Consider the following 17,083-nt stretch of genomic DNA (forward strand, 5'->3'; position numbering starts at 1 on the left):
CAGAGAACCGTCCAGATTCTTGTTCAAAACAAAAAGGTATCGCCTGTGACCTTATAAACAGTGCATATGACAACCTCCTATTCAAGATGGCTTTTCCTGAGCTTCAGATTGAAAGAGATAAACAACCAATCACCTCAAGGGCTATCAGAAGTGACATAAACATCTATTTTGAAGAAAAAGCACCTTCCCTGACTCTAGAAATGCTTCCCCCGGAGCAACTGATCTCATCTTTCTCCAGCTCTCCAAGTTATGGGATGGTGTTTCCATCTGAGATTTCAGAGGTTGCAGAAAACAACTTGAAGACAAGCAACTCCGAGGCCTCTGCAGTTGCATCATCCTCCACACAGGAGACTGATACCACAACCACTGGAATGCAAAGAAGAAACAGTAGAGAATGCTAACACCACTGACACAGACAACACCCATTCTGTCCCCTCAGTTAATACTGAAGAAGTTGTTTCAAGGCCAATTCTCATTCACAAGGTGAAGAAAGCCCATGCAGCCACCATAAGCGCTTCTCTTCCTAACCTGTATGGACTTGTTGTGGATGGAGTTATGGACCACTTCAGTACAGAACCCTTCAAAGACAGACTGGCCCAATATGTGAAGAGTGAAGTTGGACACTCCCTTTCTATGCCTGAATTTTGATTGTTTAATCTTCAAATGGATGGTTAAGGTGCACATTTACACAGTTTACAGGAGTCCTCTTTCATCATCCGAGGGTGACCCCAACTCCAGAGGAGGCCCAGAGGCCAAGGTAAGACGGCCTTTACCATAGTCCTAATCTGAAAAGCTGTTTAGCACCTAGCCCACTATTGCTATTTTACCTGCCTTGATTCTAAGTGTATTCTTTTTTATTTTCTCAAGTAGAGTTTTAAGAAATCTGATATTGAAAGCGCTATGCAAATTAAATGTTTATTTTATTTTTATCATGAGCGATTGACAGCTCAGGCGAGGAGTCTATCTTTAAAACACAAGTGAGAACAGAAAGACTCATCTGTGCAGATGTGAACCTGCTCGCCGCAGAGATAATGCTGTCTGTTCGTGAGGAAGTTGAGGTAATGCAGTGCGAATTAGCTGCACACCTGGCTGTCGTCTGGCGATGAGATGGCCAGCACTTTGGATCAGAGTGGGATGACACCCCATGCCAATTCACCAACGGACTCAACTGCCTTCAGGACCTCTCCTGACAGCGAGAGTGATAACTGAATAGGGACTCGCATGTTTACTTGGGCATGATAGAAGCATTTGCTTACATTCTTTTTTAAATTGCTTGACCTATTAAAGAATGCATATATATATTTTTTAAGATCTTTGAAATATAATAAAAACCTAAGCATTTACAGTCTTGTTTTTCTTAGATATGAGGTTTAAATTAGGAATGATAAATCGAAAGTTAAGAGATCTATTTAAATAGCTTTGCTCTGAATGGTGACATTGTTCAAAAAGGAGTTTGAACAGTCTCACAATTTGACCATAAAATATTTAACAAAAAACTTTTCACACTGTTAGTTATAGTTTCAAATAGAGGGGAGGACAAAGCCGGATTAAGTTAAGTCACAAGCGCCCCAGTAATCCTTATTAACTTTAAATTCCTGCCATATTTCCTGCCTGTAAGCACAGTCTCTCTTAGCAGCATTGAACGACTTATTGTTCTGTTGACCCAGAAACGATTCATTAATTAGTACAACTTCTTCTATATTCCTGTGTTATACCTAATTTCAACTACAATACCAGTCAAAAGTTTGGACACACCTACTCATTCAAGGGTTTTTCTTTATTTTTACTATTTTCTACATTGTAGAATAATAGTGAAGATGTCAAAACTATGAAATAATACATATGGAATCATGCAGTGATTTAATAGTGTTAAACAAATCAAAATATATTTTATATTTCAGATTCTTCAAAGTAGTCACCCTTTGCCTTGATGACAGCTTTGCACACTCTTAGCATTCTCTTAACCAGCTTCATGAGATAGTCACATGGAATGCATTTCAATTAACAGGTGTGCCCTGTTAAAAGTCAATTTATGGAATTTCTTTCTTCAAACCTCTTAAGAATCTGACCCTTTTTTTCAATTTTCGCCTAAAATGTCATACCCAAATCTAACTGCCTGTAGCTCAGGACCTGAAACAAGGACATGCATATTCTTGATACCATTTGAAAGGAAACACTTTGAAGTTTGTGGGAATGGGAAGTTAATGTAGGAGAATATAACACATTAGATCTGGTAAAAGATAATACAAAAAAAACATGCGTTTTTTAAAGTATTTTTTTGTACCATCATCTTTGAAATGCAAGAGTTAGGCCATAATGTATTATTCCAGCTCAGGATTTTGGCCACTAGATGGCAGCAGTGTATATGAAAAGTTTTAGACTGATCCAGTGAACCATTGCATGTCTGTTCAAAATGTTGTACCAAGACTGCCCAAATCTGCCTAATTGGTTTATTAATAAATTTTCAAGTTGATAATTGTGCATCACATAATGCTCATCACATTAGCCTACGTTAGCTCAACCGTCCCGTGGGGGGGGGGGGACCGATCCCAATGAGGTTTTTAATTAATGCGTTTGAGCCAATCAGTTTGTGACATGGTAGGGGTGGTATACAGAAGTTAGCCCTATTTGGTAAAATGGCAGTCCATCATTACTTTAAGACATGAAGGTCAGTCAATCCGGAAAATGTCAAGAACTTTAAGTTTCTTTAACTGCTGTCGCAAAAAACATCAAGCGCTGTGATGAAACTGGCTCTCATGAGGACCACCACAGGAAAGGAAGACCCAGAGTTACCGCTGCACAGGAAAAGTTCATTAGAGTTACCAGCTTCAGATTGCAGCCCAAATAAATGCTTCACAGAGTTCAAGGAACAGACACATTTCAACATCAACTGTTCAGAGGAGACTGCATGAATCAGGCCTTCAAGGTCGAATTGCTGCAAAGAAACCAGTACTAAAGGACACCAATCAGAAGAAGAGACTTGCTTGGGCCAAGAAACACAAGCAATGGACATTAGACCGGTGGAAATCTTTCCTTTGGTCTGCAGTCCAAATTTGAGATTTTTGGTTTCTAACCGCTGTGTCTTTGTGAGACGCAGAGTAGGTGAACAGATGATCTCTGCATGTGTGGTTCCCACTGTGAAGCATGGAGGAGGTGTGGGGGTGCTTTGCTGGTGACACTGTGTGATTTATTTAGAATTCAAGGCACTTTTAACCAGCATAGCTACCACAGCAGTGATATACCATTCCATCTTGTTTGCTCTTAGTGGGATTATAATTTGTTTTTAAACAGGACAATGAGCCAAAACACAGCTCCAGGCTGTGTAAGGGCTATTTGACCAAGGAGAGTGGTGGAGTGCTGCATAAGATGACCTGTCCTCTACAATCACCCGTCCTCAACCCAATTGAGATGGTTTTGGATGAGTTGCACAGCAGAGTGAAGGAAAAGCAGCCAACAAGTGTTCAGCATATGTGGAATCTCCTTCAAGACTGTTGGAAAAACATTCCTCGTGAAGCTGGTTGACAGAATTCCAATAGTGGGCAAAGCTGTCATCAAGGCAAAGGGTGGCTACTTTGTAAAATCTCAAATATAAAATATATTTTGATTTGTTAAACAGTTTATTTTGCTTACTACATTATTCCATATATGTTATTTCATAGTTTTGATGTCTTCACTATTATTCTACAATGTAGAAAATAGTCAAAGTGAAGAAAAACCCTTGAATAGGTGTGTCCAAACTTTTGACTGGTACTGTATATCTCTTGAAGAGTGTTGCAAGATTTGATTTCTTACTACTGTCATGTGTGATAAGATTTGATCATTATTGCTCAGATTATTAGACTATTTTAATACTGAATATCCTCATTAGAGCTGAAAGAATTTGAGGGTAAATCTCTTAAGTCATTGGGGGAAGTAGTCTTTGGGACAGAGTCCAGATTGGCCTCAATGTAATGGGTCCGGTGGTATTTTAAGGGAGCACATAAGTTTTCACACAATTTTAATGAAAGTTTGAAACATTCTCGCTACTCCAGCAATAATAATAATTTATTACATTTGTAAAGCACTTTTCATTATACAGTAGACTATAAGAAGTGCATATCTACTGTACCTACCATAGTATTGCCCCATATTTACTATCACAATTCATTCACAAGGCAGCATGAACCTTAGGTTAAGGTACCAAAGACTAAAAGAGCCCCACAGCCTTGGGAATGTAGACTGATGAGTTCACAAGTTGTTGCACCCATCCATAATCTATCACAGTAACAAATACTATATGAATCTAAGTTGACTTATACTGTATGTAAGTATGTGTAGGTAATGGGGAGTGTATGTGGCTACAGTATGGAGACAAAGATGAAGAAAGACAATTTCATGGGTCCCAAGACTGCACAGCCTCATGGGAAATAATTACAACAGGTGTATTATGTTCTAGTCATGTCTTCTTTTTTAACTGGATTGATGCATATCACTCCCCAGGTATTATCATGTGTTAGCAGACAAGTTAAATGTCTCATATATTAAGGTATCTTCTGAAACCTTGTAGACATGTTCTACACAGGTCAACCAAAATTTGTATGTAAAATATATTTGAATCCTTTTTTCATTGTGTGCCTTATGTAAATGAGCCCTGCTATATTGTTCTAGAAAAGCCCCACATGTCACAAGTGCCTTTGGGCAGTGGTGGAAAAAGTACCCAATTGTCATACTTGAGTAAAAGTAAAGATACGTTAATAGAAAATGACTTTTAAGTGAAAGTCATCCAGTAAAATACTACTTGAGTAAAAGTATTTGGTTTGAAATATACTTAAGGATCAAAAGTAAATGTAATTGCTAAAATATACTTTATCAAAAGTAAAAGTATAAATCCTTTCAAATTCCTTTATTAAGCAAACCAGACGGCACTATTTTTCCGGATAGTTAAGGGCAAGCTCCAACACTCACACCCATTTACAAACGAAGCATGTGTTTAGTCCACCAGATCAGAGGCAGTATGGAACACCATGGATTTTCTCTTGATAAGTGTGTGAATTAGACAATGTTCCTGTCCTTCTAAGCATTCAAAATGTAACGACTACTTTTGGATGTCAGGGAAAATGAATTGAGTAAAAAGTACATTATTTTCTTTAGAAATATAGTGAAGTAAAAGTTTACAAATATAAATAGTCAAGTACAGATACCCCAAAAAAAGACTAAAGTAAAAATACTTGAAAGTACCACTTAATACTTTACACCACTGCCTTTGGGGAGGTGGGACCACAGTTTCAGAAGGGTAGGAGGGGTTTAGTACAACTGCTGTGAGGCCAGAGATTAAAGAATTTATAAAGCCAGGAATCACAATGGTCTGGTGAGTTTGTTCCGACCTGCATTGGAGGAGAAGAAAAGGGATATTCCATATTTAATGTGGAAAGGAAGCGTGCACACTTAGAATGAAGATGGGGACAGTCCTTGCAGTGTTGTTGCTGGCACTGTTTTCATCTGCTGCAGCAAGTAAGTACAGATGTAGGATCTTAATTTAAGCCAGTTTACTACAGCAGGAATATTATCCTGCAGCAACAGGAAATGTGACTTATTGTGTGTATTATAATTAATGGACATGTTTGTAGGGGTTGATACATTTTTCTTAAGGGAAAATCAAGTCTAGTATTTCAAAGTGGAAATTAGGAAGTTCAAACACCTTTTTAAACCTAAAATACACTACAAGTTTTACATTTCCTGCATTGCAGGAAGGTTCTCCTGCAACAGGGTGATCAAATTAAGATCTTACATCTGTACAGCCACTCTGAATATTATTATGTATACCAGATAATCTGGTATACTTAGATTATATGTTTATAAGAAAGTATATTTTTAAGTTACAAAAAGGCATTATTTCTTACCTCAGGCTGTGGCGTGTCAGTATTTCACAATATGATAATAATGTAGTAACACTTGTTTCATTCAAACCTTTCAGTAATGCTGTGTATTGTGAAACACTGCATTTGGTATTGTTTTAGCCACTCTTATGACAGTGGCTCCTCAGTGCAGCACTCCTCAGTGCAGCACTATGTGCATGACAAAGGGTCAGTTTCCCAGACACAGATTAAGCCTAGTCCTGGACTAAAACCCTTTCAATGAAGATTATCCATTTTATTCTCCAAATGCTTTGCAAACATTGCACAAATATGAATTAGTTCTGTTGTCATTCTTGATTTTTATGGGGAAGCATCATTGCAGTAATAGGGCCTCTAGGAAGATTCAATGCACTAACCTTCAACATTGTGCAAGTCGCATGAGATTTTAAATAAATAGTTAAAAAGCACAAGAGAGAAGGGTCTCCTTCGTCACCAATCGGTAGTTTGCATTAATTCCGAACAATATAGAGAGTATCAGTCAGCGGCTGTAAATTCTTGATTTTACAGTAAGATGTACCGACGGTGCACATTACAGTTGCCTATTCTAACAATCATACCCTTGATAATCACTTTACAGTCTCCCCCAATTGGGATATCTGTATTTTGTGATTTTGGCTATAGGGTGCCGTGTATGGATGACCGGAGTTCAATCTAACTCAGGTTTAGCATTTTGATTTGTCTTTTTTGGGGGGATTATTGATTCAAATAAAAACATTATGCATTTATGAAAATAGTCTGTGCTTATCAGTGCAATTAAATATAAATTGTTTGACCTCTTTGGTCCTTATGTCAAAGACAATCCTCTCCCTTAGCTCTAATCTGTAGTAAAGTTATGGTACACACTCAGCTGACAGTCACATGAATAGGATTGAGGGGGATTGTAGAGCTTTTGGGATAAGCAGTCACCTAGGTCAGAGCTGAACCCCCTCCTTTGGTTGCAACCGAAAGTGTGACCATCTCCTGCCTTTTCAACTCTAATGAATAAATGCTGACTGTGCATGCTTACTTATGTCATTTCTATGATTTATATTCCAGAGCCCAAAAGTCGCTTCACACAATATCCATCATGGAATACGAAAATGTATCCGGTGTGGAAAGATGAAGACCCTCGCTACAAAGACTCTTGGAAAGGTATGCACAATTTTCCTCTGTCTCAACACAATTTAAATACTCTGATGGTTAAATAACATTTTTCATTTTATTTATCAGGAATATCTCTGTGGACAAAAGGGTTTAAGTAAAGTAAGACAATTATCTCTGTGAAATAGTATACTTATGATATTCAATTCAAAGTGTACATTCTTCTCAACAGGTGGCAAGGTGAAGTTCATTGTGGGTAATGACGCACCGACCCTGACTGCAGCCAAGGTGACCTTTACCATCGAGCTGCAGTTCCCACACAACCAGAAGGTCATGCCCGACGGAGAGGTGGTGTGGGCCGAGAACTTCACCGTCAATGGTAAGTCCTCGAGGACTGACTGGGTTTTGATGACCTCATCCCTAGGCTTATTGGGAGGAAGAGTCTTGTGAACAAGATTAGAGTTTTGGCTATATGAGGGGCTTTTGTCACTTATACAGTAATCTTGGTGCCCAGAGCCAAGTCTCGCATGAGTGCTGGCTTCTGGACAGCTATTGTTCATTAATAATGCATGACAGCCTACAATATCTGTATTGTTCTTTCCCTTTGGAAACTACAGTGCCAAGTTACTGTCTGCAAAAAAATACGTTTTGAGGTTAGATACAACATATTCATAGTACATACTCCTCTGTCTAAAGACAAAGCGGAAACCAACACGTGCTCTGTTTTCCTCTAGGAACACACTACCATCAGTCTGAGCCAGTGTATCCTGCCCAGAACACGGAGTGGAACGGAGTCTTTCCCGACGGCACACCTTTCAGGAAGGGTGGTGACAAACCCCCTCCATATGTGTTTGTATGGAAGACATGGGGTAAGTACAACTGCAAGCACTCTCATCTATTAGGCCGACAGTATACATGTTAACGTGTTTTACTTTGTCTTGTAGGAATGTTATAAACCTTTAATAACCATGTAATAACACTGTTATAAGCATGCAAAGCTATTTCCTTTGCTTTGTCTCACAGGTCAGTACTGGCAGGTGTCTGATGGCCCCTCCTCCTCCCTCACCATCGGGACAGACGATGTCCCTCTGGGTTCCTACATAGTGGACATTGTCATCTACCACTACCGCAGCCACGAGAAGTTCATCCCTCTGGGATACGCCTCCACACAGTTCTCCATCACTGGTTAGTAGAATGAATGAGTGAACAAATTGAATGACTTAATGAGTGAATGAATGAACAGATTTTAATACTATTTTAAAATGCATATGTTTATTCAATCTATGTAGAAAACAACAATACTTTCTACTGGAAGTTACTTGAGGGTATTTATTTCCGTGTCTCTAGATCAAATCCCCTTTGCCGTCTCGATGAGCCAAGTGAACGACGTCAACGAGGCAGACCTGAGCTTCGTCCAGAACAGAGCGATAGCCTTCACCATCAGTCTCCACGATCCCAGCGAGTACCTGAGTGACGCTGACATCACATACAACTGGGACTTTGGTGACAGCAGTGGAGCTCTCATCTCCAGAGAGCTGACTGTCACCCATACCTACATAGTGGCTGGCGGCTTCAAGCCCCAGGTGGTTGTACAGGCCGTTATCCCTGATAAAGCATGTGCCACACCAGCTGGTGTTATCCCCACTGGTAGCACTGTCACTATTGGGCCTGCAAACCTGGCAGGCACGACAGGTAATTCTCATCTTGAAACGCTGTAGTCCAGAAGTGAATGTCAAAAGGCTTTACTTGGGTTCCTTGCATCCTTAGTCTCGTCAAGGAGAGAGGACGTGATGACTCGTGGGAAAATACTTTTGACGTTCACCCAATACGTAGTAGGCTATGCCAGAATTGACCAAGAAAATAGGAAATTGAATGGTCATGTTTCTCTCTCCAGTGAGAGCTCCTGCTGCGGATGCGTCGGCTGCTCCAGTAACGGCGGCCACACAGGGAGCTACAGGAAATGTAGGCCCCTCAGTCCCCGCTGAGACTGACACACAGGAGGACACGCCTCAGGTGGGATCCTCCACCGCTCAGCACACAAAGACACCTTCTCCAGTCAACCCTGACACCTCAACTGTCTCCGCTGGTTTAACAACAGCTGCTTCTGACGTAGAGCCAGCAGGTATGTTCAAAACACCTACGTAGCATATCAATTGATGAATTAAGGGAATGAATTGTATGTCTAAGGTGTTTTAAATAGTTGGATTGTCACTTTTCTCCTGATACAGGGGAGACGGCTACGGCCCAAGCTCCCGTGGTGATAGTTGTTAAGCGTGAAGCAGGTGAAAAACCCAAGGATGATGACTGTGTGATCTATCGCTATGGGTCCTTCTGCGCTGGCATTGACATTGTTGGTGAGTCAACTGTCTAAAGGACATCTAAATCTCCGCCTTGTGGTTTCCTAATATTGGACTTGATTAACATTGAGGATTATTACATCCCGTCTTTATGTCTTTGTTTTCAGAGGGCATTGAGAATTTGAAGATAGTGCAAGTGGACAATGCTCTGATCAAGACTGATGAATTTGAGGTTGAACGAAATGTAGTGGATCTAACTGTCACCTGCCATGGGAGGTGAGTATTCCTGCACCAAAGCAATTAAAGGGAGACTGTCTCAAAGAATCAAACCAGTCATTATTTCGCTAAGCAGAATCATGGTCCGCAGACAAATCAATAAGGAATACAGGCCTATATCCCACCAGTTAAGCACTAGGGCTAGTTTCATTTCCCCAGATTAATCCTAGTCCTGGATTTTTAAAAAAGTATTGTATTTTAGTCCAAGGTTAGTCTGGGTCAGGGAAACCGGCTTCTATTGTTGCACTGAGCGTTTCTGACCCTGTGTCTGTTTTCCACCAAGCCTTCCCACAGAGGTGTGTATGGTGGTGTCGGATGCAGACTGTCTGATGCCAGTCCACACCATGTGTAACACAGTGTCGCCCTCTTCTGAGTGCCAGCTGGTACTGCGTCACTTTTTCAATGACTCTGGCATCTTCTGCATCAATGTGTCCATGACCAATGATGTCAGTCTGGCAGTCACCAGCGCCAAAGTTAGCGTGACCATGGGTATGTACTGTAACATGTCTGCTCTTCATATCTCTGTATGGTGGCTATGTTGGGTGGTAGCCTCACCCATGTCTCATACCTGGGTCCCAGAGACAATGAGTCCAACACCTTCCAGTCCAACACTTATTGTTATTGTTTAGAAAATAATGAATATGTTGTTATATGAAGTTGTTTTACATACATTATTGTCTGTGTTCTGGCAGGTTCCGGTCTGTCCTCAGTGGGCACTGTAGCCATGGTGATGGGGGTCCTGATCGTTGCTCTGGTCGCTGGATCCGTGGCCTACACTTACAAGTGAGTCACATCAACATTGGTCTACACTTGTCACACCTTTCTGAAGGGTTCCATATCACCACAAACTATAACCTGTACCGCTTGCTTTGAGACATGACCCTTATGGTGTCTGTTTACACTGTACAGCCATGTCTCAGGGCAACTGTATGCGTCATATTGTACCATTGATAATACCTTTCTAATGACCTTTTTTATCCTTTATTTCACCATCGGAGACACGTTAAGATTCACACATTTTTGTCAAGTGAGCCTAGTAAAAAAAATCATGTAATTTAATGTTCTCTTTTTGTTCCACAGACGGTTCAAAGCCTACCGTCCTCTGAAGGAGGAGTCTGTGGTTGGCTCCTCTTCCCAGAGCGCTGAGAGCAGTCCTGGTTGGAGCTCTGGACCTCTGCTGTTTTGGAACCTTCTGAGTCGGCAGGCTCCTGTAGAGAACAGCCCACTGCTCGATGACAGGCTTGTGTGAATGGACAACAACCACCCATTCAACTGTCAAATACACACAAAATAACAGCCAAGAAACATTTTATTTGCACATATAGTCATCTGACATGTTTTGTTTTTTGTTTTATACTTTTTATACATTTATTTTTGAACTGTGTGTAATTTGGCTTATTTCCCTCAAACTAAACATTTTCAAAGAGCATATGTATGGTAAGACCAACATTGATTTAACATTTTTATACTGGAGGTTTGACCAGTGAATATTAGTGAAAACTACTGTGAAGTTATACATTTTAATATCTTTCCCCCATTAAAATCCCCCCAAAACTGCACTATTGTCTTTCTATTTGTCAAAATAATGTTGTGAATAAAGACCAAGAGCACAAATGGCTAATTTAATTAAATATTTTATTAGGTATCATAATCAGATCATGCAACAGTAACAATGTTTGACAATGTCTTGCCTGCAGGGACATTTCAATACTCCTCTCCCTCCTCCTCTCCCTCCCCCTCAATGGAGTCAACCCCTACCTCCTCGTAATCCTTCTCCAGGGCTGCCATGTCCTCTCTGGCTTCAGAGAACTCTCCCTCCTCCATGCCCTCACCCACATACCAGTGCACAAAGGCACGTTTGGCGTACATCAGGTCAAACTTGTGGTCAAGCCGAGCCCAGGCCTCTGCCACAGCAGTGGTGTTGCTCAGCATGCACACAGCCCTCTGGACTTTGGCCAGGTCTCCACCAGGGACCACAGTGGGAGGCTGATAGTTGATGCCAACCTTAAAACCAGTTGGGCACCAGTCAACAAACTGAATAGAACGTTTGGTCTTGATGGTGGCAATAGCAGCATTGACATCTTTGGGCACCACATCACCACGGAACAGAAGGCAACAAGCCATATACTTGCCGTGGCGAGGGTCACATTTCACCATCTGATTGGCTGGCTCAAAGCAGGCATTGGTGATCTCAGAGACAGAGAGCTGCTCATGGTAAGCCTTCTCTGCAGAGATAACTGGGGCATAGGTGGCCAGAGGAAAATGAATTCGGGGATAGGGCACCAAGTTGGTCTGGAACTCTGTCAGATCAACATTAAGGGCACCATCGAATCGAAGGGAAGCAGTAATGGAGGAAACAATCTGGCTAATGAGCCTGTTGAGGTTGGTGTAGGTGGGACGCTCAATGTCGAGGTTCCTACGGCAGATGTCATATATAGCCTCATTATCCACCATGAAAGCACAGTCAGAGTGCTCTAGGGTGGTGTGGGTGGTCAAGATGGAGTTGTAAGGTTCCACCACAGCTGTGGACACCTGGGGAGCTGGGTAGATGGAGAACTCCAGCTTGGACTTCTTGCCGTAGTCAACAGACAGGCGCTCCATCAGCAGAGAGGTGAAACCAGAGCCGGTGCCACCTCCAAAGCTGTGGAAAACCAGGAAGCCCTGAAGGCCTGTGCACTGGTCAGCCTGAAGAGAAAGAGAAATATGTCAATAAAAGGAGGACAACAGATGTCCACATTCTGATCAGATAGTTGATCAAATCTGTAATTCATTCATTCTGAGATAGCCACCAGTTTGCGGATCCTGTCCAGCACCAGGTCAATGATCTCTTTGCCAATAGTGTAGTGTCCACGGGCGTAGTTATTGGCAGCATCCTCTTTGCCAGTGATGAGCTGTTCAGGATGGAATAACTGGCGGTAGGTCCCAGTGCGCACCTCATCTGAGGAGAGAAAATGAACAGCTCATTAAGGAGCTCAAGAAAGCAGGGGAAATCCTTTTTGACATACCTTTATTTCAATTGAATGAGAACCAGGAAGCTTACCTATGACTGTGGGCTCCAGGTCTACAAACACAGCCCTGGGGACATGCTTTCCAGCCCCAGTCTCACTGAAGAAGGTGTTGAAGGAGTCGTCTCCTCCTCCGATGGTCTTGTCACTGGGCATCTGTCCGTCTGGCTGGATACCATGTTCCAGGCAGTAGAGCTCCCAGCAGGCATTGCCAATCTGGACTCCAGCCTGACCCACATGGACAGAGATACACTCACGCTGGAAAATAAATGGGAAAATATTTAAACCTCGGTTTCCCATCCTCGGGATGGTTGAGCTAATGTAGGCTAATGTGATTAGTATGAGGTTGTAAGAAACAAAAACAATTCCCAGGACATAGACATATCTGATATGGGCAGAAAGCTTACATTCTTGTTACTCTAACTGCACTGTCCAATTTACAGTAGCTATTCCAATGAAAGAATACCACGCTATTGTTTGAGGAGAGTGCACAAATATGAACTTGAATATGTATGAATAAACCAATTAGGCACATTTTGGCAGTCTTGATACAACATTTTGAACAGATATGCAATAGTACATTGGATCAGACTAAAACCATCTAGTGGCCAAAGTCTAAATTGCGCCTGGGTTGGAATAATTCATTATGGCCTTTCTCTAGCATTTCAAAGATGATGGTACAAAAAAAATGCATGTTTTTTCTTTTTTTAAAATCTTTTACCAGATCTAATGTGTTAAATTCTCCTACATTATATGCACATCTTCGCTTCAGGTCCTGAGCTACAGGCAGTTAGATTTGGGTATGTAATTTTAGGCGGAAAACAAAGGGGCCGATCCTTAAGAGGTTTTAATGTAGCAGAATTACAATACATTTGACAGAAATGTACACTTGCCAAAAACACCACCTAGTGGAAGACTGGGTAGGCTATATGTAAACTGAAGAACCGTATGAATGGAGACCAATAGCAGAGGAAGCTTGACATCTATAAACATATGACCATTACTAAACTGACAAGAAGGTCATGTTACATCACTAAGGAATTAAAATGCAGCTGGCAGCTGGAGAGGAATAGGTTTATTTTCAGGGTTTAACTAGACATAGTGTTAGACATATGTTACAGAAGAGAGACATATATCCCCCTTCTGTCCCCACCCAGTCTGCCCTCCCACACCTAGCAACACAATGAATGACAGTGAGAATATAATCAATTTCCTGGATAAATAAACGTTGCTGACTTTTATGAATATTGTACAATTCATGTTTTCAATAGCTAGCACAAATTCTGCATGCAAAATATAGTGCCCTAGTTCTTTCATTCCACTGCCATACCAATTTATGTAATACCCTTGTATTAAACCGAAATAGCATGCAATACCATTTCCAAACGCTAATGCAGTCTAAGCAAATCTTCTGCATTTGGAAATGGGTGAACAACACGAAAATGCTCTAAATCCCCCCAATCCAGAATTCATTGACCGAGACAATAAGAATCGACCCATATAGCCACAATTAAGGTGTAATATTGTCTCATAATTATATACATTCTCATTAGAAAACATCAAAAACGTAATTATTTCAGGCTTATTATTGCTGAAAAAAACAACATGACTTACCATGTTTTCTAAGAAGGATCGAACAATAAGGGAAAACACAAAGCAATACGCAGAGAGATCCCTATTTGTGTCTGAATGAATGACCGTATTCTCTGCGCGTCAGGATCGACGCAACAACTGCTGATTGAGAGGGGCGGCGCTTCCAGATTTATGCACAGGCAGTGCGCGTTGTGTAATTCGCCTATTTGAGTGTGAAAAGTACATTTTTAAAACGAAGCTTTTATGCTAATTTTGTATTTTTCTAATTGTGAATTATGAGAATTATTAAATGTTATGTGATTCAGGGAATGGAAGGTAGTGAATTGACCCTATGTCCTGTGTCACGCTGTTTGAATATATAGTTCACCCCAATTAAAAATGCATCTTATCATGAATACCCTTGAGAGTGAGCAATCCAATATTTATGTGTAGGGACAGCTTTGGCATTAGGATTATTGACTGCAAATCAATGGGAGTGTTGGAAGCTACTGAAGGTCAGAATGCTCAAAGAAACCTTCCAATCTATCACCATAGGACAACCTAAAACACATACCCACATCTTAAATGATGGTTATATATAGATTTATGTCCAAAGTCCTTTTAGGGAACAGTACCAGATAAATAATTTAAAATGACAGAATCAGGGAAGGACTCTATCTGACTGAAGCTGAGCCAGTGGTCCAATGATGCTGCTAAAGCCTATTTTTCTCCTCCTATCTCTCCTCCCTCTTTGTCCTATATTCTCTGCAATGATGATGTCATCCCCCTGGGCTGATCACGTGATCACAGTGTCTTGCTCCTGATTGCACTGGGCTAGCCTGAGTGTATTCTGTTTAAGGAAGCAGTTTTTCTTTCTACTATCTATCCAATTGAATATAGCCATAATGACCAAACATATATTGACTTTAAGGGCTCAGGTCTGAGTTTCCTGATAAGTCTACATCCCCACACAGACTGTCCTGACGGATTACACAACAACCAAGGTTTGAAAAGCCTGCATTGTCAGACTATCCTGAGTACTGGATTTTTTTTTCTGGCAGATATATAAATAGAAGCTTACATCAGGTTGTTCTACAAAGTCATTGTAAGTTCTTAACTGACTTGCCTAGTTAAATAAACGTTAAATCATACAACAACAACAAAAAATACTGTAAAGTGAATAATTGCTTTGATACAGACCCTCTGTAAAATCCACTCAAAAATATCTGTGACACAAGCAATTTGTTTGTCTTTAGAGCTTTATTTTGGAATATTCTAAATATACCCTGTGAGCAAAACTGGTTGAAATTACATATTTTCGACCAGTTTTGCTCACTGGGTAAGCTACCAAGAAACGAAGATTGTCAATTGTGGGTTAATACAGAAAGTGTGAGTGTGATTTAGGTCCACTGTAGAAGGAGCGGAACAAGACGTGTGGTCTCATGCCTATACAATTCCAGGGGGAGGTCCCCACACCGCAACAGATGAGGGACGAGGAGCCCTGAAGTTAAACAGCAGCTGGATGGGAGTGGTCCTCTATGGAATCTATGGATCGCACTCATGGTTTTCCAATGCAGTCAAAAGCCAGTTGTTGGCCCATACTGGTTATCTCCGTGAACATATTAAAGCTTTAAGGACTTTATGATTATGATAAAAGCTTTCAAAGTGCATTTTGAAATCAACAGCCATGTCTACAGTATCTGTGGCTTACTTCTTTTTACCTTTCATGCTTAAAAAAAAATATTCCACTGTAGGGAACAAATCTTAAATAGCTTTTTATAGAGGTGATAAAAATAGACGTTTTCATGATAAACAACTTTGTGTTTTTCTGGTGTTCTTCTCTCAGTGGCTTCTGGAGCAGATAATGGGGGTATCATTTATAACCCTATGGGGATAGTGTGTATAGTTGCCATTGAGTCCCATGTGGTTAGCAACCAGGGTTGCCGCTGAGCCTTTCCACTTCGCTGCTGCATGTTGAATGACATACAAGTGTTTTATATGGACATTTTATTTCCCTTATCCAAACAAATCATGAAGCCATACCAATGCCTCAAAAAGTTAGTTTAAACTGCCATACCACATGCATTGTTTGGCATTTGTTTGTCAAAGTTAAGGTTCTACCCATCCTTATCACAATTCTTTCCACCACATTTTGTTCTTCTCCAGCTCATCCTACCAAAGATAGAGAAAGGAGGTTTTAACTGTTTCGTCTATAACTCAGTATAAGAGAAAAGAAAAACAAGGAACTTGGAGGGAAGCCTCAGTCACATCCCCCACTGGGGCAGCTATGTCCTACTCCTTTTTACTGCTGCTGCTATTCAAGCTTGGTCACGTGACTAACAGATAAAGACGGTTTATGTGGATACTAGGCCTGTAACCAAGCAACTCCGTTATTCATCGCCTAGCAACGGATGGACCACGGGAGGAAGGGGGCTTGAGGGTTGGGTGTCTGTTGCTCCCTGTCCTAGATCTAGGCTTGAGTCATTTGACCTCTATTATCAGCAGCCCAGACAGTAGTTCTACAACAACCACAAATTCAAGTTTAGTTGGTGCAGTCTAACATTTTATCAATAATATCAGCTATTTAAGTCTACCCATTTTGATGAAAGCACCCATATTGAACAGTGCTTTTATAACTGAATGTGGTCAGGCTGCAACTGACAGTAAATATTAAAACAAGCAACAGAATAACTTGAAATGAATACAAATAATAATCACAATCACAATGACACTTGTACTTGGCCTACATTTTATTTGTTTTATTTTATTTAACCTTTATTTAACTAGGCAAGTCAGTTAAGAACAAATTCTTATTTACAATGACGGCCTATTGCGGGAGGATAAAAAAATATATATTTATAAATTAAATAAAAACATAGGACAAAACACACATCACGACAAGAGAGACAACACAACACAACACTACATAAAGAGAGACCTAAGACAACAACATAGCATA

The 17,083-nt window shown here is 40.7% G+C and overlaps 2 protein-coding genes across 2 annotated transcripts; one reads left to right on the forward strand and one right to left on the reverse strand.

Annotated features, from left to right (window-relative positions):
• Positions 1-5,319: 5,319 nt before the first annotated feature.
• Positions 5,320-11,104, forward strand: LOC115167907 (melanocyte protein PMEL). Its single transcript, XM_029722643.1, has 12 exons — positions 5,320-5,490; positions 6,930-7,025; positions 7,207-7,353; positions 7,709-7,843; positions 7,998-8,159; positions 8,322-8,666; positions 8,869-9,096; positions 9,203-9,328; positions 9,439-9,547; positions 9,831-10,036; positions 10,240-10,330; positions 10,628-11,104. Exons 1-12 carry the CDS (start codon positions 5,430-5,432, stop codon positions 10,794-10,796), a joined length of 1,875 nt encoding a protein of 624 aa, XP_029578503.1. The 5' UTR covers positions 5,320-5,429; the 3' UTR covers positions 10,797-11,104.
• Positions 11,105-11,165: 61 nt separating this feature from the next.
• LOC115167908 (tubulin alpha chain) lies at positions 11,166-14,275 on the reverse strand. The gene is made up of 4 exons (XM_029722644.1): positions 14,167-14,275; positions 12,588-12,810; positions 12,337-12,485; positions 11,166-12,232 (listed from the first exon to the last, which is right to left on the reverse strand). The coding sequence occupies exons 1-4, from the start codon at positions 14,167-14,169 to the stop codon at positions 11,252-11,254; spliced, it is 1,356 nt and encodes a 451-aa protein (XP_029578504.1). The 5' UTR covers positions 14,170-14,275; the 3' UTR covers positions 11,166-11,251.
• Positions 14,276-17,083: the final 2,808 nt, after the last annotated feature.

The sequence above is a fragment of the Salmo trutta genome, chromosome 30 (assembly GCF_901001165.1).
Source record: "Salmo trutta chromosome 30, fSalTru1.1, whole genome shotgun sequence".
NCBI lineage: Eukaryota > Metazoa > Chordata > Actinopteri > Salmoniformes > Salmonidae > Salmo > Salmo trutta.